This window comes from Cygnus atratus, chromosome 7 (assembly GCF_013377495.2).
Source record: "Cygnus atratus isolate AKBS03 ecotype Queensland, Australia chromosome 7, CAtr_DNAZoo_HiC_assembly, whole genome shotgun sequence".
Lineage (NCBI taxonomy): Eukaryota > Metazoa > Chordata > Aves > Anseriformes > Anatidae > Cygnus > Cygnus atratus.
Genome location: NC_066368.1, coordinates 17315479 through 17341429, shown reverse-complemented (window position 1 = coordinate 17341429; position 25951 = coordinate 17315479). Strand labels below are relative to the sequence as shown.

The 25951-nt window shown below is 35.7% G+C and overlaps 1 protein-coding gene across 1 annotated transcript in view; it reads right to left on the bottom strand.

Annotated features, from left to right (window-relative positions):
• The window catches only part of PLCE1 (phospholipase C epsilon 1), a 141061-nt gene that overhangs the window by 43675 nt on the left and 71435 nt on the right, over positions 1-25951 (bottom strand). The window contains exon 4 of the mRNA XM_035554342.2: positions 12826-13142. Within this exon, the coding sequence (XP_035410235.1) occupies positions 12826-13142 (317 nt within the window). The remainder of the gene's footprint in view (positions 1-12825; positions 13143-25951) is intronic.

The following is a 25951-nucleotide window of genomic DNA, read 5'->3' as shown; positions in this document are numbered from 1 at the left end:
TAAAGAGTAGCTATATTTCACATGGCAACCTAATTCAAATCATCTATTCCTTTTTACAGTATAATTCCCCAGGGCTTCATTTTTGTCATTGTGTAAACACTTAGAAAGCAATAAACGTGATTTGTTTACTGACATCGAGTTCTATTCTTTGGTCCTGAAGGACTCAAGAGTTTACAGGCAATAGTAGTGTAAGGAGAGGCTTATAAAAACTGGAAAATGCTAGCTTACCCCTCACGGGGCATAGACTATTTTATTTAAAAAAAAATAAATTGTAAGAAATAAAATGAAAACGCATTTATAAGAAAAGAGAACCACTAAAAATATATAGATAGGACTTCCATTTATGCAAGTCTATACAGACACAATGTTTGAGTCTCACTCCTGAGGGAGAACAGCCAAAGAATATGAAAAATACAAATTGCTAGTTAATCTTCCTGACACCCAAACCAATTAAGAACAACAAATGAGGAATATGCAAATGAGAAAACAAGCCCCAGCTCCAACATATGCAATGTATATGGCTATAAAAAGGAATAAAATTGAATTCCCAAAGAAATGAGGTTATAAACTCATTCTGTCCCATCCTCAGGGATGCGTACCATAGGGTTGGGGATGCTCTAACAGGACGTGAGGATCAGGGGACAACAGACCCGTTCAGTAGCAGTGTTCTACCTGCTCCAACCCTCACCAAACAAAGTGGTTATGGAAGGTCGGAGCTGGAAGAAACACGCTTCCTGTCTAGCAATAATCAAAAGATAAGAGGTTAGCTCTCGTTTCAGTAATTACTGTATGTTTTTATAACTAACATCTAACAATAGAAAAGACTTAGTAGAAGCAGATAGCTGGTACAGAGATTTCAACAAAGGAGGAACAAACACCAGAGATACATGTTGTACATGTAAATATGCTCAAGGTGCTTTCCCAATTATAGCCTTTATGCAGACTGTTGCTATAGAGGCCACAACACAAAAAATAAAAATACAGCTATGAATATTGGCTGCCCTATAAGAGATACATTAAATCACTGCACCAGGTCTGAATGAGAACTTGAATTTGGTTGAAATTTTATCTGAAGTGCTCTACTGGTTATTCCTAAAATGTAAAAACTAAATCAGCTAAGAAGTGCATACCTGAAGAGGATCAGGGTATGGAAAAATACAAAAAACAGAACTGCATGACACAAAGGTCAGACAAGAGCACGTACAGAATAAACTGATATTAAGTAAATGCATAAAAATAATCAGAAATTGTGAAACAAACCAGTTAAATCTGTGATTCAAGGTTGTCATAGACTTGTTTGTGTGTGCTGGAACAAAATTACATATTGGTTTTGGATATTATTCTCACTTTCCAGAAATGGCTCTATTAGAGAATACAAATGCTAAACGCAATAATAATAACACAGAAAAAATAATAGCATTTATTTGTTATGAAATACCAAGTGTGGTAATGACAGTTTGATTAATCTGTGTTTAATTATTTCAGATAATAATATAATTTTAATCAGGTCTGTTTTAATCTAAGGTAATAGAGATGTAATGGTCAGGGGAGAACGGTATCAAAACTGATAAAGAATGTCTAAAAAGGCTTTTGAATTTAGACTCCTCACTAAGAAGCAACTTGAATCTAGGACAGTTACTTGTTGAAATTTTATTTAATAGAGAGTTTAGAACTGCTATAAACAGTTATGATGATCTCTTACAAACACTCTGTAAAACAAACAAAAAATGATAAAGGTCAACATGAGCAAGCCTTTGCAGCCTCGAGATGGCATATGTATATGTAAGAGCAAACTAAGGGTGCAAAAGGCAGTAGTCTCCCATGAAGTTTATGCTCGCTCCTTCTGCAGGACAAGAATAGACTTACAGGAAGAGCAGAAAACATTTAGAAAATCTTTCACTAAACAAGAAGGAAAAATAAAGTGTCTGAATATCTAAACTACAAAACATAATGGGCAAAGGAAAATATAAAGCTCTGGGCAGATTCAAGAGACGGAACTGAACGTCTAAAGACACACCACACCACCAAAAAACACTGAACATGCCTGCTTTAGAATCTGCAGCATTTCCAAATTTTCTGGAGACGAGGAGCAGACTGTGAGGTTTCAGTCAGAGGCAGATAAGAGAAAATTTCATTCATATTGTTTTATATGTTGCTGAATTTAGGAATGAAATAAAATTGTCCCTCTATGTATGCTACAGGCTGCTTTTAATTTTCATATGGCTTTTATGTCATATTTAGTAGTAGCCAGGAGTATAAATTGACTTTTCTGGTGGTTCTGAAAAGCATCAGCTCTCCATAAAATTTTTCTTCAAATTATGAAGAGACTTTTAGTTCATTAATCTGAATGCACCATATAACACCCAGAAAGGGGGATTTTTTTCTTAAAAAGCACAATAGCCTAATACTCCAAAATGGATTTCTTGGGAGGTTTCATCACTGAGATTAGAAGTGAGGCCACTAAAAGGCAACAGCACTGTCACAGAGGAGGCGGCAGAGAAAAGGAGCTGTGAACAAAGGCCATTTCATTTCATTCAGCAATGTTTTTGCTGAGCACTGTGGCTAATATCTGCAACAGCTTTCCTACTCTGTGCTTTTTAAGTTGAGGACAGCTGGAAAAGGAAGAGAGTTCAGTCAGGTAACAGAGCTGAGGGAGCATTACTCCCAAATTAAATGTTGCCCTGGAGCCCAGCTAGGAAGCAAGCATAGAATTAACAAACAGAACTATCAGTTATCCATTTAAAATGCCACAGGGGACATTTATCATAGAAATTTTGAAGGTGGGAAATCTGCTTGAATCAGAACGCTTTAAAGGAGCAGAAAACTGAAGATGAACTATAGCTGACTGAGGTCACTTCCCAGCTCTAAATGCCCTGAAAATTTTATTCTGCCCAGGCAGATTGAACTGATGGATCCAAAAACTTTATCCTGAAGATCAATATTCTGAAGCTCTTAAATGCATACTGAAATAACTTCTGTGTGGCATTAATTTGATGTGATCATTCATAATGGCCATAGCTAAAATGAACCACATGCACCCAACACTGGAATGCAGGTAAGTTGAAAGAACCGTGATCTTCAGGAAACATCATGTATGACAGCTGAGAAGAAACTTAGGTATGTTAATTAAAACATACACACATTAAACAATACTCAGTAGACATACTCCTGAATTGGTTATTTACTGAAAAATATGTGAGCTGTCCAGAGAACATGCTCAAAGGTATGCCTCCATAGGAATCACTGACATTCTCAAACAACTGTATGCTGGATCCCCAAAGTACCTTATAATGCATATAATGCATTTTTGCTGCCTGGGATGCATAAAGCTTCCTCTCTACAGATGGTATTCAAGAACTTTTTACAAGGGTGTGGAGTGGTAGGACAAGGAGTATGACTTTAAACTGAAAGAGGGGATATCAGATATAAGGAAGAAATTCTTCACCATGAGGGTGGTGAGGCACTGGAATATGCTGCCAAGAGAAGCCGTGGGTGCCCCATCCTTGAAACTGTTCAAAGCTAGACTGAATGGGGCTTTGAGCAACCTAGTCTAGTGGGAGGTGTCCATGCCCATGGCGGGCGGGGTGGAACTGGGTGGTCTTTAAGGTCCCTTCCAACCCAAACCATTCTGTGCTTCTACAGTTCTATGAACTAACAAGCTCTTCCAGATTTTCATTCAAATGAAGGTTCAGAAGTGTCATTCCTCAGATGTTATGTTCACCTGAGCTAGCTGCATCTCACATAACAGAAGAGCAGAGAACAGCCCTGTATGGAAATTACCTGGAAGTTGTAATGAAAACCCTGTTTTTCCACTTTGGCATGCCAAGTAGCACAGACTGTGTTTTGCAGTGGACTTGTTCTCTATCACTAAAGCCAAGTGTGATCTCTGCTTCCAAGAGGGGGTTTCCAGCATGAGGAACTGAACAATAGGAGGCTCCTTCCTGGCCAGAAGCAGACACTGACTCCTGGACACTTCAGCTAGCTGGATACAGAACTGGAACCTCTTCTTCCAGCAGTTCCTTCCTGGGTGGCTTGCAGAGCCACCACCTGCATCACACTCGAGGAGCACCTCACCCAAGGATGAAATCCCATCAGGAAGCCAGATAGTTATCAGGCTGCAGCTACGGCAGCACGAAGGCTTTGCAGCTGCTGCGATGCCTGAACAAACTGGCTCTGGGACCAGAGGCAGTACGCCCCAGTCAAAAGAGTGTTCAATAGCAGCCTTGCCAAAAAGATCAAAATACATTGCAAGTATTCCTCAGAATCAGCAGTAACACTTTTTAGATCAAGTTTTTGTGTTAGATATCCCATTAACACCAAATCACAATCTACATATTGATATTTTTAAGATGATTTCCTTAGTTTATTTTTTTCACAGTCTACTTATATAATTCTGTTTACTTAACTCATTTTAAACTCCCTTTAGAGCAGAAATCATCACAGCAAGCCTATAATTAGATTTCCGCTGCACTGCTGATGAGTCTGAAAAGTATGAGAAAATGTATCCTGGCTTCATTACTATAATCCACATGACAGCAAGACACAAGAAAAGTCATAAATTGAAACACGATCCACTCAAGTTGATAATAACATCCGTCTTCCCATTCAGATGGATAAAAACAAGTGTCTTTCAGGGTTACTGCACTCCAATATTAAATAGTAAAAAAAAAAAAAAGTATCAAATAGATACTTAGTGAAGATTTAAGTATTTTCTAGTCATCTAATACAGATAAGCACTTGAACATTATGCCAAATTTCAGTTTGTAAAGAAGCCTCATTAGGAAGTTTTCAGAAGTACAAGAGCCTCCTTTAAATTTGAGTCTGAGCACAACAGTATCTGCATCAGACAACTGGGCAATGCAAACTGAAGCTGATGAATGATCTCAGGCACAGCAACACATATTGATCTATACAATTCTAGGTGTTTTTTGTTTTGTTTTGTTTTGTTTGTTTTTAATTACACTACCCCAGCTCTTATGTTTCCAAGGCTTTTTCAGCAATTCCCATGTTACATACTTCAGAGGGTAATGCTACATGGAAGAAATGATGTCTTCTATTTTCATACTACATTTTTAGCAACTTCATAATACTTGGGTGATGCAGCTTTCATAGGTGAACTTAGCTAATGCAGCTGTCTACCTGAAGTTTAACATTTACCACTGGTATCAAGTTAAAAAAGATTACAATACATACCTTCTCTAGCACCAAACGTGTTAAAATAAGCCATGAACTTCTTGCTAGAATAAACTGCAACTGATTCAACTACTGCCTACACCGAAGCAAGAAAGATAGCAATTTTAATAGTGACTAACTGAGGAGTTTCATGAAGGACTTCTCTGTATGGGAAGTCTCTGAATACAAAACAAGAAGTTGATTTTTCAGTTACCCAAAGGGTAAGCACGACAATCTGTAACCCATTTAGCCAAGCTATTCTGTTTGTAATGATCTTGTTTGACAAACCAGGAAATTTAAGTAAAACCTGAAGAACACAAAAAATCCATGTAAAACAATAACCCTCATCAAATATTAAGCAGTATTTATGGTAAGAGGAAGAAACATACATTATCTTGTTTAATAGTATAATTCTTATTATATCAGTGTACCCTGATTTCTCCCTCTTTAAAAAAAGGGAAGTTATTCTTAAAACTGTATGGAGCAAATTCATGTTTATGAGGCTTTTAAAAACTCTCTCAGTATGCAGCGTTAGCACTGATCAGCTGGCACCCATGAGTTCCTTTGTACTGCAAAAGGCACAAACCCATCAGTGCATACTGATGATTGTAAGGGTCCAAAAATCGAACACAGCACTGCCTTATGTTAAACAGGCTTCACTAAAGTTTCTTTATCAAGTTTTTGGGCTTTCAGTATAATATGCAACATAATTTTCAGATGCGTTTTTAAAATCTGGGTATTTTAAATTGCACGTCTTATGAACAGATGGTTCACTTTACATGCTTGAGTGAAATTATATAACCTTACAAAGAACATTTACCATTTTAAATCTGATTAAACACTATTCCAAACAAGGACTGGAAACAGTTTGATATTCGTACAAACACAATCTTTTAAAAAGTATTATGCAAACCCATTTAGGCATTGCAAAAAAATGCTGAACTAAGAGACAGAGCGCAATATTTATTTACATTCCATAATTTCAGTAAAATGATATGTCTCTGTTTTGTGAGTAGGGGGTTTAAATTTTGTCTTGAATGACAATGAAGAAAACTTATAAATTTAACCCATTAAAATAAAACTATTGTTATAATTTATTTTGCCAAATAGCCAGATTTGTTATTAACTTTACTGAATCCAGGAACAGCTTAGTAAATGCTGAAATCACATCCATAGCAGTGCTGCTCTGGAGTAGTTCAGACATTTTAACCTTCTTCTTTGGCATCTTAATCTTTCAAAAAAATCACCTTATGTATTGAACTTCTTATTTTGTATTCTCACTTCTACAGCTAGACTAAGATCAGGCTAGCTGTTTGAATGATCTTTCAATCTGGTACAACTTTTGATCTAAAATGTCACAATTGCTTCATATGAATATCTCAGCGTGGAATATTAAATGTTTCATTCTAATTTTTTATTGCTTTCTTTTACTTGAAACTGTGGCCAGAAAAGGTCAAGTTAAAAAAACAGCCTATTTCCATGTTTGTATAAAGCAATGCTTGAAGTTATTTAAAATGTTAGCAAACATATGCTTTCAACATATAAATTGAAATTGTGTTGTGTTGCTTTGGTACAGAGAGACAGGCTGGGAGTAAAAACCATAAATGTGCAAGAGACTGGAAGGGCAAGGATATGGAAAAAATAAAAATATAAATATAAAAGGAGGTGCCCAGGAAGAGTGTGGAATAAAGGTAAATACACAAAGGAGAATACATGGTAATGCACAGGAATCAAAAAAAGAGATGGAAAAAAAGTATGTTGTTACAATTTTCAGTGTCCTAAAACCTACTTAGCTACCATTCTCCTAATCTTTTCCTAGCTACCAAGGCTCTGCTAACTCTATAGAATCTCGTTGATAGTTTTGTCCCATAGTTTTTATATACCCAATAAAACTAAACTTCTGGTAATCATTAAAAAAAATAAATTGATAAATCGCTAAGTATCGACTCATATTATAACATCTTTAAAAACATTATTCCTTGAAAGCTCCCTTAAAGATCTAGAGATGAACAACTGATGCACCCAGATCCATATTCTTTCTCTCTCACATAATTTTTCAGCCATTTTCATACCCATTCAGGCACTCAGAATGGCACCCTCCTCTCCTCCTTTCCTTCTTATAGTCTGGAATAGTCTCTTCAGTCATCTCTAATTCTTTTTAAAAAGCATGTTTATGTTTACTGAAATAACCCGCTTTTTAATGTAATGCACAGATAAATGAGAACGTCTCTCTATCAAAGCAGAAAAGTATATGACTATTATTGTTACGTGTACAGTCTTAGAAAATCAAAAAGCCTCAAAATACAATAGTTTTGTAAAGCTAGACTACTGTATTTCAGTCTCCTCCTTCCACGATAGCTGCTAATTCACAATTAACTCTTAATTATGCTTAATGACAGGAAAGACTATGTCTTTAGCTTGATCCACTGCCTTGCTCTTACAAAACTCTATAATCAATTCCATATTATTAGAAGCCAATGAAATATCTGCTGTGCCCAGCTGATGAGTACATGTTATGCCCAAGTCTCCATTATCACATACCTACAGATTTAATGAAACTTTTTAAGAATATGGGCTTTATTTAGTTGGTGATACTGAATGTGTATAGGCGCAAATCTTCATGGAAAAGAAAAAAGCAAATAGCAAAATACCTTCTTAATTATCTGGGTATACATGGCACAAGCTATAATTCAGTTTTAAATTCTGCCAGCATGGTGAAAATAATTAAAAAAATAATCTAAGAAGCTAAATCATTTCACAATATTTGAAGTATCTACAGGTAGATTTGCCTCTTCTACTCTTCTAAATCCTAAATAAATACTGAATCAAAGTTACGTGCTATAAACCGGTACAAGTAACAGACTTGCATTTTTTTCTCACATACATCTGGTTTAGCAATATATTTATTATTACTTATATAAGGATACTATGCATCCTTAGAATACACAGAAAAAAATTCCTCTACCAGAAAAAGATTAGGGAAGTGTTAATTCCCTATTGCAACACTTCCAAGTTTGGAGCTATATACTTTTTAAAAACACAGGAAAAATCCATAATTTCAAAGAAGGCTTCCCTTACTGCCTTGTGGTAATAAAAACAGAATTGGAAGAAACTTAGAACATTCTACCAAACTTATTTTGTAAACTCTTATTAGGCAGCCATTGTTGAAAGTTTGAACTAAATGCATTCACTGTATCTGAAGCAGTGTTTCTTCAAATGGTTATAAAGAAGTAATAGGTGCTGATACTAACAGGTAGGGAAGCAGATAATCCATAGGAATATAGCACAATATTTCCTATAAACAAAGTCTCCATTCAGCCACATTTTGATGACCTAGAATGCACTGCCCAGAAGACCTGTAGACGCAATACAGGTATAATTTTCTCTCAATGTTATATAATTTTCTCTCATGTTTTCCTAAATCCAACAAAATTTCTTGCTTGTTTTTCAGTGTTTGATGCCACATTATTGTATTACCCCAACAAAGCAATTGACTGGATCTGTTCTTCACATGTGTATTAGCACCTTGTTAATTAAGAACACCAGGATGCTTTTCTTCCTAAGCAGAAAAAACTATTTATTTGCTCTGTTAACTCTGAAATATGCTCATTGCAGATGCATTAGGAGCATGGTCTCATTTCCCTCAGTTCTTTTCTGCCCCTCATTAAATAACTCATAATTATTTTAGAGTAACCTGGATTCATTCTGCAATGTAGCATGTAATCATAGTGATTCCATAATATTTTTCATTGGCATCTCTTATCCTTCTGTGGTTATCCATCATTTTTAACTTTTTGTTTTTTTTCAAGCCTGGTGCGTCTACTCCACATGTTGAAAAGTTCTTTCATTCTTTCATTATTTTTTAATTTCATTTTTTCAACTATTTCTTAAACAATGGTAACCAGCCTTTCTATAGCAGCATCACAGAAATCATTTAAACTTCAGTGGCCATCTCCACCATGACTATCATCTTCCTATGCCACCTCTAGTGAAGTCTATGTATCTACACATCTATATATCTAAAGATTGGAATTTTTTAGTGACAGGACTAGATGTCATATGAACTTCAATCTGCATGAAAGCTCCATCAGAGACAGTAAATCCTGCAGACAAACTACAACTTTAACAGATTACGAGAATTTTATTTCCCTGTGAATATTTTATTTCCCTCTGAATTTCTGTACAAACTTGAGAGCTGGAACAGCCCAAATTTTTTAGAATACAGATGAAATGTATTCAGAGAATATATTTGCTTTTGAAAGTGATTCCATTTTGAGTTTACTTCACAGAGTATTCACAACTGACCTTTCTCCCAACATACTTTTGAAACAAGTCATTGAGTGTTCAAGCTCCTTGTGGCAGCCATCTCGATTAACACATAGGAAATAAACTGATGCTTGGAAACCCATGACAAGATAAAACAGGGGGAAATATATTACGTCTGAATACCCTCCAGTAACTATGCCAGATCTAAGCCATAACCATGCTCTCTTAAACAAAGGCAGTTTCTGTTTTCTAGCCTCAAAAGTACAGGATTTGCCAGTTGCACGTTTGTGCTACTTACTATTCATGTAGTGTTTGACAGTAGCTTTAATCTGTGCTATCCATCTTCAGTGTCTCTACACTACTTACTACTACTATTTTTTTTCCTGTCATTCTTGATAGCGAACACCTTCTCCTGTGTAAGTCCTCTTTCCATGCCTTTTAGACTCTATTGAAGTCTAAATACTGTAATCAGTGTTAAAAAAACAACAACAAACAAACAAACAAACAAATTAACTGAAATACCCTCCAGATAAGAGCCAGGAAAAATGAATAGAATAGAATAGTACAGTTGGAAGGGACCTATAAAGATCACCCAGTCCAACTTCCTGACTTCTTCAGGGCTAACCAAAAGTTAAAGCATATTACTGAGGACATTGTCCAAGTGGTCCAAGTGCCCCCTGAACAGGCATGGGGCATCAACTACCTCGCTAGGAAGCCTGTTCCAGTGCTTGATTGCCACCACATTTTTCCTAATATCCAGTCTGAACCTCCCCTGGCACAGCTGTGTGCTATTCCACTGTGTTGCTGTTCTGTCACTGGCAACCAGGGAGAAGAGACCAACACCTCCATCTCCACTTCCAATAATTTATATTAAGCAACATTAACCAACAGCAAATAGAAAGGTTTAAAAAATATATATTAGAAAATTTTCACAATATGTATATATCTCACCAGTGACAATATTTAAATTACTTACATCTAGAAAACAACAGTTTTGTAACAGTAAAAATATTTAAAGTAGAGGGCAACCATGTGATGTTTCCCAGCATCTACAGCTTGATCACGCACCCTAGTCAATGGCAGTTTGCAACTTCTCTGAAGAGGAGGGTTCATGATGTTACTGGAATTTGAGCAGCAAATACCACTAGTAAAATTTACATTTCTAAGACCAGAATTTTCCCTACTTTTCACCAAAGCTCACTTTTTAAATATTTCAATAATTTAAAATTAATATTATTTTAATTAATAATTTATTTTATAATAGTACTCCAGTGCTCATTCAAAGCTTCCATAAAAATGTCAGCATTTATTCCATTAAATAAAAGCGAAGTTCCTCTGTATCACAAAATGGCAATTTTTGATCGTTGTTTTGAACAAGTGTTACAAACAAGTGTTCCTCATTAATATATATCAGAAAAATGACTAAAAAGCATATTGCTATATGAAAAATCTTCTATATACTAGAATTGCTCATTTAAAAGAACAATGCCATGAAATTATTTTTTCCCATTATGTATCAGAAGCCCGTCATCTTAAAATTCATTCTGGCTCCCACATTATAAATACACCACAGCATTTCTATAGGCGATGCCAAAAAAAATCAGCAGGCACTCGCTGACTTTTGCCAACAAAAGCATGACTCTTTGCACAGGAATTTTCTTGCCATTTATAAACAAAGACATTTTGGAAGTTCATGCCTGTGATTCGCTGTGGCAACTGATACACTCCACCATAAGATAAAGCAGATTGCAAAAATAATCCACTGCACTGAACATTATATGAACTATGCACCATATATTCAGAAATTAATTAAAATGATATGAAAAATTATCCTGTAGCATTAATAGACAAAAAATGCAAGACTACAAAATTGCAAAGTCACAAACCTCTAACACCAAAAGATAATGTAGAATATTTTACTAAGTAACAACTTGGAAGTTAAACTTCACTTTGACATGGAATAATCTTAGTCAATTCTGACAAGACTTCTTCACCACTTATTTGCCCTTCCATCTTGTTGACTGTTTCAGTGGCAGAACACATGAAGGTCAGTCTCATCTCTACAGAAGTGTTCCAACCAACTGCTCTGGCACCATGCCCCACCACAGCACACAGGAGCTTGAGCACTTCACCTTTTTCCCACTGCCCTCCCTACAGTGATTGCCGTAAGAGAAATACCACAGGGACCTGAGCTGGATCAAAAGTTTGATTTCCCCTCCAGCTATGCACCAGACATAGTATTTTCTAAAATATAGTAACTAGAGCTAACTTTTCTAGGCTCTGTCTAAAGACTGAATATTGCAGTTGCAATTTTTATTTATGTTCCTATAATAGAATTAGGTGAGAGAAGCCAACATATTTACAGTATTTTAATTCCTGTATCTCAGTAACACGCAAGAAGCAGGAACACTTTGAAGCATGCTATATATTCGGTCTCTGATTCTTATTTGCCCAAGAAGCAGGAAGTTCACTGGGGGTTAACACATACTCTGCTCTATCTACTTAATTTTGTGCTGTCTTCTTGATGCTTGCACAATTTTCATCTTTTATTAAAGCACAAGAATGCATTGGATGACAAACTAAAAAAGCAGTAGTCAAGACTATTTATTTCATTCCAATTCTATGATTTTTAAAACTGTTAATATTGATGTGGTTCACACATACACAAACAAAAGAAACTGATCCATTTTTCTGTAGCTGAAACCTGAGGTTTTATTCATCAGACTTTTTTTGTTGTTGTTTGGTTTTGGTTTGTTTTATTTTGTTTGTTTGCTTGTTTTTCTATTAAACTCATCAGGAGACCACCTTATGAAAAATAATTAAAAATTTTAGTAAACAGTTCAGGATTTGGCTCATGGAAATCTGTCATGCCAAACAACAATTCTTGTATAATAACATTCAAGACACCCATAGTGATAACATAAATAAATAAATAGTGCAGGTTAGTGTAGTTATATTATACAGAACACAGAAACTTCTAGTTTATAATACTTCTGTGCTGACTCCTAAGATCATGCTTAGTCTACAAAAGCCCAAAACAAATAAATAAAACTCCAGCTCCTGAACAAAATAATAAACTGACTGAAAGCATACCCAACACTGTCAGTATAAATACAAAGAAATACAAGGCTGTATTTTTTTTTCTTCCTGTTTACTTTGCAACATGCAAGAAAAACTTAGATTGCAGGTTTCAAAATTCACCGAGCAAATGGGTCACATAACTCCTATCAAATTCAGTGGAAGTTATTTGGCTAAACTCCCTGGTCATCTTCATTTACACTTTAAAAACTGTCTTTACAGATGAACTCTTCTCTGAGGGATATAAAAAAAATAACTAACCCACAGGTAACAACCTTTATGAAAAGTAATTCAGAAGTTTGGTCTTACCTCATTAAATCTTGTCACAAGATCTTCTACAGCATTATGTTCACCATTTGGGGAAGAAAGGATAGTAGCAGATACGGAAGCTTTAATACATGGAAGCTTGCTTTGACATTCAGCATTACCCAAATCCCTGGTTAAAAAGCAGAGGTAGTCAATGGGTAAGACTTTGCGGTAGAGGTCCTGTTCCTGCTCAGTCAGAATGCTGGCAACCTCCTCCGGGAACTGAATGAGGTGCTGCAGGTCCACCAGCTCTTTGCTGATACCAGCCACGTTGGAGGGAAGGACACTGGAACCGGCCATAGATGTACACGCTTGGCGTTCTAAAACAAAACAAATAAAAATTTTATTACGTTTCTCTTCCTTTAACTCGGACTGTGCTGCGCAAAAGTAAGACATCTTGTTCCTTTTGTTCTTGTAAACTATTCATTCATTTACTCAGCCATATAGTAATTTATAATTACTTTATATTTAAACAACCTAACACATTCTTTTAGTTGGGGTCTTTCCATATACATCTATAAAACTACACCTGGTATTAGCTAGACAGCTGGTAACGGGGGCTTCTGAGATTGTTGAGCTACCTGCCAAAATGTGCTTGCTTCTTGACTTATCCAAACACCTGATTCCATCATCTGCAGTCTTGCCAAAACTCCAAATAAAAGGATCGTCTTGGCAGGGTATGACTCTGTTTCAACTCCATATTAGAGTCAGCAGTACAGAGGGATTTGAGGCCTAGACTGGGGCAGCAGGACTCTCTTGGCACAAGAAATAATGTATAATAATATAGCACAACCCCTGTTGTTACTGCGTTGCTTCATATTCCTCTTGCTGTAAGACACAACTCATCTGAACTCACTGCATTGCAAAACTAAATGTCTGAAGTTGCAAAACATTTTTCATTCCTCTGGGAAAATGCATATATTTGGGAGTATGCATGTTTTATCCATTATTACAAAAGATTCATGGAAGTTTTTTTAATATCCTAGCAGCAATGTCCCTTGAAAAATAAAACTTTTCCTAAGAAGGAAGAAGCCAAGCTTTGTAAGACCATGTAGAAAGCCTGAAATATCAACACAATGATTCCAAAATAGTTAGTATGAGTCTTCCGACTAGATACGTTTAGAATGGGTACTCTGAACAATAATTTTTCAAGAATTACTTAAATATATAAACAGTCATAGTAGTATATTCTGTACTCATCTTCCTTCCCAGGAAAAGCAGTTTATTTTTCTGTGTTGCTTCGTAAAATAGCTTTAGAAGTTTTTTTTTGCACACATAATGGATTATACACTCCAGAAATATTTTTTTTTTACCTTGATCTTTTATATATCAATAAACTCTCATTTTACACAGGGTGCAAATATCCTTTCTGTTCTCTAAATAAAAAAGTTCATAATGACTGATTACGATCCATTCTCATATAACAAACAAAATACGCTACATGATGTTTCCCTTGTTACATTCATTTTACACAAACTCTATTATGAACCAGTGGGAAGTTAAAAAGAAAGAAAATTGCCTTTTCTTAAAATAGTCCACTAAAAGTCAAAAGATAAATTATAGCAGATCTAAATAAAGCCTTCAGGCTAACAAAACCAGTTGAGAAACTTTCAAGTACTGAAAAGCTTCTGAAAGAGCCAAGGAGTAATCGTTTCTGTGTCTAGACTGGCAAGAAAAAAAGTAATGGACTTAATTTGCAACAAGCAATATTGTGGTTAGATAGTGGGGAACAGGTGCAACTTCAAGGACAGTTAAGTATTGCTGCACAGTCTCTGCAGATATCAAGAAATCTGTCAGTGAAACTCCTACAAAGTCCATGGAAGAAACTGCTGCAGCAGGAGTGCAGCTGATATCCAAGGAAAGGATCACAAGCCAAGCACTATTATAAAGGCTCATAGCTCATGGCTGAAGTGTGGATAGAAATGAACAACTGGAAATATAATATAATTTCTGTTGACTATTTCTACAGCTATAAATATTTCTTTCATTCACATCCTAGCACATTTTCACTGTTGATACACATAACTCTCCCGAGTCTGATATTTTATCTGTCCTCATTCCATTTTTCTGCACTGTCACAGAAATCCAGGATTCTCACTCTCAGCTTCCCCACCCTCCCATCCATAACTTACACCCTGCACAAAAGTCTCCTCCTACTTTTTCTTTCTCTCCCTCTATTTGCCTGTAGTAATCTAACCTTTTTTTCTGGACTATTTCTTTGTCTCTTTCTCCTGTATGACTTTTGTCATTTTTCATGCCAGCAATTGATCTGCATTGCTCTGTCTGCTAGTTTTTGCCGTGAAACTCCCTGTGCAGTCCCATTCACAAGTCCTCGAGCTTTGTGTTGTCACTTTATGTTCTCCAGGAAACAATCTTGTGGTGCTTCAGAGACGAGGTTCTTGGATTAACTCACAGAATAGAACCACTTTCAGGCCAAAATCACAGTATATTTTGTTAGAGTTAAGGCAGGATACAATCCTCAATAAAATTACCTGCTGCAGCAGCAAGTTGCATTATTCTTTGTGCACTGCCACATCAAGTTAATGCTAAAGCTAGCAGAAGAAAATGAGAAGGACCCTGAGTATTCATTTGCAAGCTGTCTAATGCTGGAGTTGATATCTTTGTTTATCCTTTTGATAAACAACCGAAGCACATAATCTTTTAAATAGCAAACACTGCTGCCATTAATCAAAACAAGATAACCTAGCATTAAAAACGGGCTCATGGGTTGACTTAATCATTGCTGATACACATGGGGGGAAAGTGCCTCATCTTCTCTATAAAAAGAATAAATTATTTAAGAATGAGAGAAAAACGCAGAATGTCTGATTTTGAGGTATTATTCAGCCTAGGCACATCATAGACTCTTGAAAAAACACTGTCTCAAGAATCATTCTTCTTTTTATTATAAGAATCTTTTTATAAGATTTTACTAAGGAGGTCTATCAACAGATTAGCCTCAGACTAACTCAGCCTTTATTATTATAAAACCTAGAATTTCCATACATCCTGGATACATACAGGCTCTATAAAAGCTACGGTGAATAAACAAATTTCAAGTATGCACGTATGTAAAAACTGTGTGTGTGTGTACATGTATACACAAAGTTTCAAGACAGTCTTGAAGACCTGATTTTTACTGGTGTTTTCACTTTATTGAACTCTATTATTAGTTTGTGTTTGACATATTAGCAAGAGATTGATTTGGGATTTGTTGAATATGAAAAACAGGGAGTTCATTTTAACAAAAAGTGAAAAGAAGATTTCATAAATAAAAACATAAAAAATCCTGTTAGAAGACTAGTATTATCTGTAATCTTTCCTATTATTTTTCCACATTTTTACTAAAAACAACAGTTACGTGACATACGTGACACTACCTAACAACAAAAGCAAAATTATATGTTTATTTACCACATTACTCGTAAAGCTAAAATGTGCTTGTTTGTTAAATTTTATTTCATCATGCACCCAGATGATTTATTAATACACAACATTATAAATGTTGGGCTGCTGCCATAAGTTTTCCCTTAGCAGAAATTCAGTACTGGCTTTGAGCAAATAAGTGGCATTTTTAGAAATACAGAAGGAAAATAAATATAGCGCTGACTGTGATCACACCAATGTCAGAAGTGCTAATCCTGCTCAAAATTACAGTTGCCAACCCTGCAGTTTGTACTTTGATAATATCACATCACTTTCCATGTGAGTTCTGACCAAGTATGGACAGTGGTACAGAATTGCTTTCATCCAAACTTGAACACCACAGCTCTTAAATCTGATACTTGTAGTATTGCGTTATGCATCACTACAGTGAGAGTATACCCAGGGAAAAGCCATATTAAAAGGTAATGTGTACTACAATGTTAAACATCTACATCATTAAAAAAAATATACATATTCCTATTGTACCAATATCTTGCAATACGTGTCTCTTAATGGAAGCCTTTTTAACAAACAATGCTACAGACATCATCCAAACTGTTCCTATGCTTTAAGAGAACACGCAGTATGTTTTCAATGAAAAAATAAAAGCAGACCACAGAAAAACTGAAGAGCCAAAGGCGAACAACTGTCAATATAGATAATATTGAAACATTCTGTTCAAAAAAGAGCAAAAATACAATTAAAAACTCTATCAAAGCAGAATACCCTTAAATATGCAGCACATGACAGTTTAATTGAACAACAGCTTCAGATACAGATCAGCATAAACAGGACAGTGTTACTTTGGTGTCCCTCAGCTGCAATGTATCGCAGTACCATAACAACCAAACCAACAAGCTTTTATTAATTTCCTGTTCTTCTTCTGTATAATTAAAAACATATCTCTATCTTTTAATGAACATGAATTCCCCATTATCAACATTGAATGCAAACAACCCACTCCGATATCAAAGAGCCTGATATTAAACTCAGTGGGAAGCTTGCCACAGAACAGGATCAAGTGCGAATTTAATTTCACTGTAGAAGTAACTGAAATCAATAGACCCCATTTCTTCTTCAAATTTACATATGAGTCATGTAATCAAAGAATCGAAAACCTACATGCTCTCTCTCCATACCCCTAAATCTAGCAATATGAGTTACCTCTTAAAACTGTGTATCAGCATGCAATTTAAATCATTAGCAGGGGAGCTCTGTAACTACAGGACACTCATGTTAAATAAAATCGTTGTTCAGTATGACCTGAGCATCAGTAAACAGAAGATAATACTCTGAGCAAAGGGAGATTCCCAGATGACTATTTGAAGAAGAGAGAATGAATTTAGCTAGGGTCGGCAGAGAAAATAATCTTTTATTAGGACAAGTAATATCACAGGCATACGCCAGATGCACAAGATCTTTTTCAGGTTTGGAACAGAAAGAACAAACTTCATAGCTAGTTTGAGAATACCTACTCTGAGTTTAATTTGATCATGGCAATAACAAGATAATTGGAAAAGGTGATTTCCAGTGCAGCAGCGGTGAGGTCACAACAGGCTAGGTGAAAAGAACATTAGTTTCCACCGAAAAAAGGGAAAAAGAAAAAGATGGATATCAGCTATAGAAAACAATTTTCCTAGGAATTTTTGAAAACCAGACTGAACCGTGCTCTCTTCCTAAATCTTTTGCAGTTACAGCATAAGTCAAACAAAACCCCAGAAAAAAACTGAGGAGCATTGGTAGAGATATAATCTGCCTGTATCGATTCTGACTGAAAACACATTTAAGTTGACTAAACAAATGGCTTATTAGCACAGGTGAGACATGTATAGGCCTGGGAAAGAATAATTGTTTTTTTCCACAAAAGGTATGCGTAAATACTCTCACAGGGCAAAACCTATGCACAGAGAAACATTAATTCAAATTTTAAAGTTGATTAAAGAAAACCAATATGAAGGCTTTTTTAATATTTAACTTTAAATTAACAGGTACATAGCAATCCTTACACTTTTCAAAAGTTCCTACTGACAAGCATGAACTTGAAAATCCATTTAAACTGTGTTTATGGTTGGATTCAGAAGATCTTGGCTTTAACCTATGTATATATATGCACAGCAACTCAATATATAGAAGGAATTTAAAGTGAAGTAACACCATGAGCTCACTTCACCTGAGCCTGCCATGCCTGCCTCCAACATCCAAAGCGGACAGCAATAAGGAGCCTTGTGTGAATACATCTACACTGCTGCTCAGATATCTGGCAGTGTATCCCAGAAATTTTACCACTCCACTAGCTTGAGTCATTGACAGAAATATTTTGCATTGTACCAAAGAAGAATTTGTCTGTTTGTCTCTGAATTTCCATATACTGTCAACACATTTGACCAACCATTTCCAGCTCCACATGACTGGTACTGGTTACAGCCAATAGAAACAATCCCAGGCCTATCCATAAGAAATGGATGAGTTGGTTTTGCTTCCGGCTGCATTTGCACTGGAGGGAAAAAAAAAAAAAAAAAAAAAAAAAAGGACATAGGTAGCGGCATTTTAACAGTATTTTTGACTCTGCAAAAGCACTAGCAGTTCCCAGAGCAGAAGTCCTGTTTTGTTCTGATTTCCTAATTCCTTCCCAGTTCAAGGCAACTAGCGAAATGCTGGGACTGCATCCTCCAGCAGACACATTAGGATGACTAGTAATGCCTCCAAAATATCTGCATAAGAATCAGTGTGATATTGTGGTTTAACCCAGATAGCAAACATTTCTACTGTGCCTGAAATAACAGGCTCTGAAGGCAGTGCCTTAAAAAATGACCCCAGGGCTACCACTGAAGCAAATGGATACCTCAGCTACAAAGGGCACTTGGTCTTATGCAAGGTTTGGCTGAACACAAGGGCTTGTTCACAGACATTAAGGAGAGATGAATCAGCAGTGTGTATTGCCAGAAGTCTGAGGAGACCCGCCATCTACATGTTCAGTCAGAAAGCAGCCTTACTGCTCCCACTCTACATGTTTGGCAATGGGCCACCCAAGCCCTGCTATTTTAGGGGACCTTTACCTCTTGCTGTAGCTCATGAAACTATATCCTGATTTCAAAACACCTGCCAGAAGAAGGTTTGATTACAATTTTGGTAGATAGGCAGTGAGTGTGTGTTCAGCTAGTTGAAAATTCGATCCAAAAAGCTGTTTGACACAACATGGCACACTGCACCTCACACTGCAACAGCAGACTCAAGGTTTTATTGTTTCAGAGGCAACTACAATCATGAAGGCTGGATTAATTCATAAAGGTATTTTTGAGTCTGCTCTCTTCCTTATTCTCATCTCAGATATACCACTGTATTCTAAATTCTTTCTTTCTTTCTTTCTTTCCTTCCTTCCTTAATCTCCTGATACTCGTTTCTTCTTTGGCAGTCCAGGTACCCATACCACACACAACTAAGATTGCCATCCACTGCACAGAGCAGGTCACGCTCAAGCACACCATCGATATGCTTGAGTGACTTGCTCAGTCCAGCTTTGATATAACATCCTAAGAAGAACAGAGCACACTATACTGCTTTTTGCCCACAGAAATAAATAAATAAATAAACAAACATATAAATAAATAAATAAAATCCCCTTTTTAAATTCTGTGCCATGACAGTCTACAGGTCAATACACCTTTATTTCATTTCTACTTAAAAACAACTTCTAGCCACCTTGCCAGATGACATCCCTAAAGTGGCAAAGATTTCAGATTTCTCTACTTTGAAATAACATTAAATCAACATTTTTAGAGGTGTTTTAAGGACCAGAGGAAGGATAAGAGAATTCAGTTTCCTCATCAGATTAAGAGTAGAATTTTAACTTCATTTCAGGCTAGTGAACCCAGCGTTGGACATGTCCAACTTAAAATTTTTCAAGCCACTTTTGGAATTACATCTGTTTATAAAAGGAGATTACATCTTGACAGCATATCAGGCAACGGGAAGGGACAGGAAGCTTCACAAACAACTGATTGAAGTCTGAGTTCTTACTCTATGAAAAATTCTCAAAGACAGAAGATGAACAAGACACTCAACAAGATGGTCAACTAAGGGGCAGGGCTTTGCCAACAGGTTCAGCTGGTTCCTAACTTTCTCATTGCTCTGTCACAGTATTAACAGAAAAGAGCAGGAAGTCAAATATCGCTGTTTCAAAGAGGTATTTTTCTTCAATACATTAAATGGAATTCATAAGCCATGCTGTCTGGACATTATTTGAGTGCTAGCAACAACATAACTCTTTATCAATCTCAGCGTCATGGGTTACAAGAACAAGCAGTGTGTACAAATACAAAGTTCATATTTAGCTGAACATTAATGTCAATAAATAAAAACCCTGTAAATTTCACTTGAAACAATAAAAATGAAATATGATTTGTATGTTGAAGAATGTTATACACACACAAATCTGAAATCTAGTTGGGATCAACAATTGTGGACAGACAGTTGTGGGATGGAAGAGGAACTTGTGGTGGTTTTTTGTTTGTTTTTTTTTTTAGCTTCCACAAGATATTAAAGCTAAAGGCATTTCTTTGCACTGACTATTCCTAACAAAATAATTTTATTGGGCATAATATCTGAATTCTTTCTAATTACACTGATATTTCATCCACCATAACAACAGTAAAGATGAACATATATACCTACTTAACTATGTCTGTGGCAATGGCTTTATTGTCACTTTCTATCCAGGCTACTTAGGAGGACCATCTCTACTTCCAGTGCTAACCTGAACTCCTGTGTCTTTGAATTTTAAAATCTCATTGCGAATCAGAAATGGTGGGTGGGTTGAAGCAATTGTGCCCATTCAGTTGAACTCTTTCTACAGGTAGATAAGAAATCTAATCTTCTGGTAACCTGAGATAAGACTGCAGTGTCAGATTTGCACAACAATAAATATCTGTCCCACTGTTCCATATTGCTGCCTCAAATCATGTAGTAATAGCTATTGCTTTGAAGAATCTCTCCAGCAAATTAGGGTGCTCCATGCTCAGATTATGTCTGCTCTGAGTGGAAAGAAATCATAGGTACGCTGCCAGACTTCTTGTTGAACTATTTCAGGTTTTTCATTATTTTCCTGCAGTGAAATCTCATCTAATGAATCCTCTCCTCTGCCAATCCTCTGGAGATCTTTTCAGTAATATTCTGCTTTCACATACATTTCACAAATCTTTCTGCTAAAAGCTGGTACATTAGTAGTCCATCAGAATCTTGACTTGGGCTTCTGGCAATCTAGCAACACACTAGCAGGACAGTTCTGTATGCAGCATCTGTATTCATGTTTTCAATAGCTTTAAAAGTACTAGATATAAATACATTGTACCACATGGAATGTTAAGTTCAAATGCTAAATAAACGTATATATAAATTACTAGATAAGTTCCAGCACCTACGAAAGAAACAGTCAGAAAGGATGATTTATGAGTTGACTTTGGAAGAAAAGTGTTCTAGAAAAAGAACTGTACAATTCTCATTGCAAAATGAACAAGTTTATGCCTGAGTTAAAGCAGAACCCATGCTTTAACATTTGTCCACAAAAATTGATACAAAATACTTCCAAAATCAAAGAAGAGTTTCTGTGCACTGACAGAACAAAATTAAAATAAAACACACACATCTGAGTTAACTCTGCAATAGAGAAATACCCAGTGGTTAAAGGCAGCACCAGAAGTTCAGATCAGGTTTCAATATTTGTATATTTTGTTCAAGAAGGATGAAAATTAAATTTATTTTATTTTTTTCCACAAATATTTTTTCAGTTTTAAGAATCAAACAAATCTGTTATGAATCAGTGAGAACAGGGGAAAAGTTAAATAAAAATATATTTTCGCAGTACATGTATACCTGTGGAAAACAAGGACGTAAACATAGCATGTATATAAACTCAGATACCCATTAAAGCTGAGGCACATCATCTCAAATTTTCACATTTTCCTTTTTAAAGTATTATAGACTATATGAAGTGTAGTTGCAGTAAGCCATAGCACTCACAACCTATATGACTGTAAAACCACAACATTTCACATTTGAAACATTTTCAATGTTTCAAAGCCGCAGCCTTGAAACATTTCTTTCTAGCCTGAGGGCACTGGCCTTCCACACTGCCTATCCATGTATTTAGTCAATGAGCTGCTGCAGTTTGCTCCTCAGCTGCACAACTTTTATCAGCTGTCACAAACACGACCCCAATTTGCGTTCTTGCCTTCAAAAAAGGTCTTCAGAAATACATTTCAGAACAAGCATCCTTTTCCTTACTTTGGTCTCACCCTGAACGCCAAGCTATGCATGACAACAGACACTTTAAAGATATGGGGGAAAGACAGGCATCTTTTCCCACCTTGTCTAGCTACCCAAATACTGCAGAGAATAAGAAATCCTAAGTTCAAGGAACTATTTCAGTGAAAATTGTTTCACTGTCGATCATTAAAATCATGATTAAAACCAACCCTAAATACAGTCCTTTAAGGTAAAAATGATAAAGACGCTCACTATAGCTTCAGTGTCATACCGAGCGAAGCAAACAGCAAAACTGCAGTGATATTTTTACATCAGTGTATTTACAAGTGCATTTACAAGATGAAGACTTCGATTTCAAAAGGAGGAATTGATTTTAATGATAATTTGGTCAAGGAATAACATGAGAATTAAGTAATATCCAATACATGTAGTCTTAATGATTAATTAATCTTTCCTCTTGAATCATCATATAAAAGATAATCTGGTGCGCGAAAGATGCTACCAGAGTTTCCACATAAACCAAAAGAGGCAAATCTGCTGTATGAGATATTTTGCTTGCTATTATTTCTGATTATTGGAATAAAACAAATCCAAGTCACATCCAGTAAAAACAACACTAGATTAAACATTCCAGATTTAAACCCTGAAGCTTAGCAGTGAAAGAATTTTAAAGGAATGTAAAGGCGCTTGAAAAATGTTTGATCAATTCAGAGGTTTCATCATTCTCGTCGGCTCTCAGAAGTTACTTAAACTGAATCTGATTATAACACTAGGTCAAGTTCTGTCCTCTATGTAATTATTTCACAGAGAAGGGACAAAGAATAGAACCCCTAACAGAAAATACTGTTGACATTGTGTTCAAAGTATCTTTGTGTGATTTGCTAAGGAATCATGTTCACTCTTTCATATTGCATTTTATCTGACACAAATTCAACTTTTTATCCTTGTAGCTGTAGCAGAAATGCTCCGACATACACCTTCACCACTTTGTTTTGGGAAGAATTCTCTTACTAATTTACTGTGTGATCTGAACATTCCACGAGGAGAATACTTATGAATATGAGAGTTAATGCATAAACTATAATTTAATTCGATATCTAAGACTTTTACATTGCAAATGAATATAAAACCCAGGAAATCTTTTCTGTGTTTAAAAAAAAAAAATAAAAAAAATCAACTTACAGAATAAATGTCCTAAGACATTAAACATGCCTAATAGTTAAGGTAGTGTAATATTCTAAGGTATAAGTCAAAAAAATGTATTAGAATATTACTCCACTATTGTGATAATAATTTCATATTACAAGTCAGCAGTGGGCAGCAGGAAAAAACTACTAAAACCAGTATGGTCTTTCAAATTGCTGTTATAAAAAGTAGCAGGATTTAGAAAGATTCCTAAAAAAGAGTTGATAATAATAGTGAATTCTGTATTGCTATACAGATATATTTATTACAATGCAGTAATTCCACTCCTTATTTCAAAATTCACTATATAAAGAAAAATTTAAAAGGACTTTCATCCATGACTAAATGAATGAACCAAGGATACATACTTTTAAACAAAATACCAAAAAGTGAAGAAGAATGATGAACTGAAAATAAATTGGTGGGTTTCACAACAGTGTGAAGAGCAGATACTACTCTTAAACAACATTCATTTAGCACTTGCACTTCATTATTAAAGAAATAGCACACAGGTACTTTGAAATTTTAAGAGTATTCACTAGATTTGGTCAAAAAGAGAGGACATTGGTTTAGATGTGAAAATGAATACACAATTAGCAGACAGGAAAACCCATAGAAACTTCAGTCATTAGTGACCCATTCAATAACATGGCAGCAGCCACAATATTTCCTGGGAATGCTGTGCGGTAAGTGGATGGCTCTGCTTACACATTCTGCTGTGTACTGGAAGGATGGCCAACTACCTCTACCTCCACACACCAGAGCTGTGCTACACTCAAAATAATATTTTACCTATTTAGAGTGTGCAAAAACACAGAAGAAAAATAAGAGCCCATGTAATTTCTGTAATCCTTCCATAAATTCATAGATAAATACAAATACAACATTTTATATTTGGATTAAAAGAAATTAAGGCAAGCTATAATCCATTTACATTTTTTTTCTTGGAGTTAAGTGTGAATTCTCTTCAAAGCTAGTATTAATAGAGGCACATCTGTAAACTACTGTAAAACCAATTTTGGAATATACAGGCAGAGTCTCATTGAGTTAAGCACGCGTGTTTTAAAGGAATATACTTGGAGGCAGTATAAAAGGTACTTTGGCTTAAAAATGATTTTAACAACTGATAAATGTCTTCAACATTTATTGGCTGTGAAGGAGAGACATAATAAAAACAATAAAAAGGGATATAAAATGAAGACAAGGAATTAGAAACAGGTTTTACTCTTTCCCTGAGAAATATGATATCACAGGCTAAGTTCTACAAGTGCTCTCAGGTCAAAAAGTTTGTTGCTTTACGAGCGTCTTAAAAGAAACGTTTAAAAATACGATGGTCATGTAACATATTTTTTCCATGTACATTCAGTACTATCAAAGATCCAAGCAGTTTGAAACGTACACTAGCTGAAAGCTCTGGGAGCTTGATGAGTCTCTGCCAACCCAGGTAGCCAAAGAGACACGGAGAGTATCTCACATATAAAACTCCAACACACACAAAGGGATCAGTACAGAAAAAGAACAGGTGGTTTTCCTAACACATGTTTATTGTTTACTTTGGGTGAATCAGTGTATGTTCTTTCTTTTTTCCCTCAGACACAGTCTTTCCTCCAAGCTCACTGGCAAATATGTAGTATCTATTAAAAGTAGATTACTGTACATTTACAAATAATGTCAAATTAGATTTTTTTATTATTATTATTATTTGTTTTGTTCTTTTTTCCCATGTAGAGTTAAACTGTAACCCAGGAATCCAGCCGGAGAAAAGGAAAGCATGCAACTACACATGAATAAAATCTAATTTTTGCCATCGTGTTGTTTCAGAAGGGAAGTAATTCAGCTCTTTTGCTTGTGCAGATTACTTCCCCATCTAACCTGGGAAAAGCAAAACCAATCTCTCTGACTAGAATAGCAGCAATTCTCTTAGTTATCCCTGTCTCACATTTCTTCCTAAACTGCAGTTTGAATGCATGTTTCCAGTGTAGAACAGTTACTACTTGGTAAAGAATGTAGCTCCCATAACTAATACTAAGAACAAGATTGCATAATATGTTTACACAAATGATAGAAGCTATTAAATAACTTCTTCCTTTTAGAATGCAGCTTCCAAATTTTAAAAGGGAATTTTAGAAGGTATCTTTTAATGCAAAAAATCTAATTAAACCAATTACCAGAAAACTTTCAAACAAGTTGTAACAGCAGGCATCCTTGGCAAGTTCGTTTTCCCATATGAGGAAGATGACAGGAAGCTAAGGGAAAT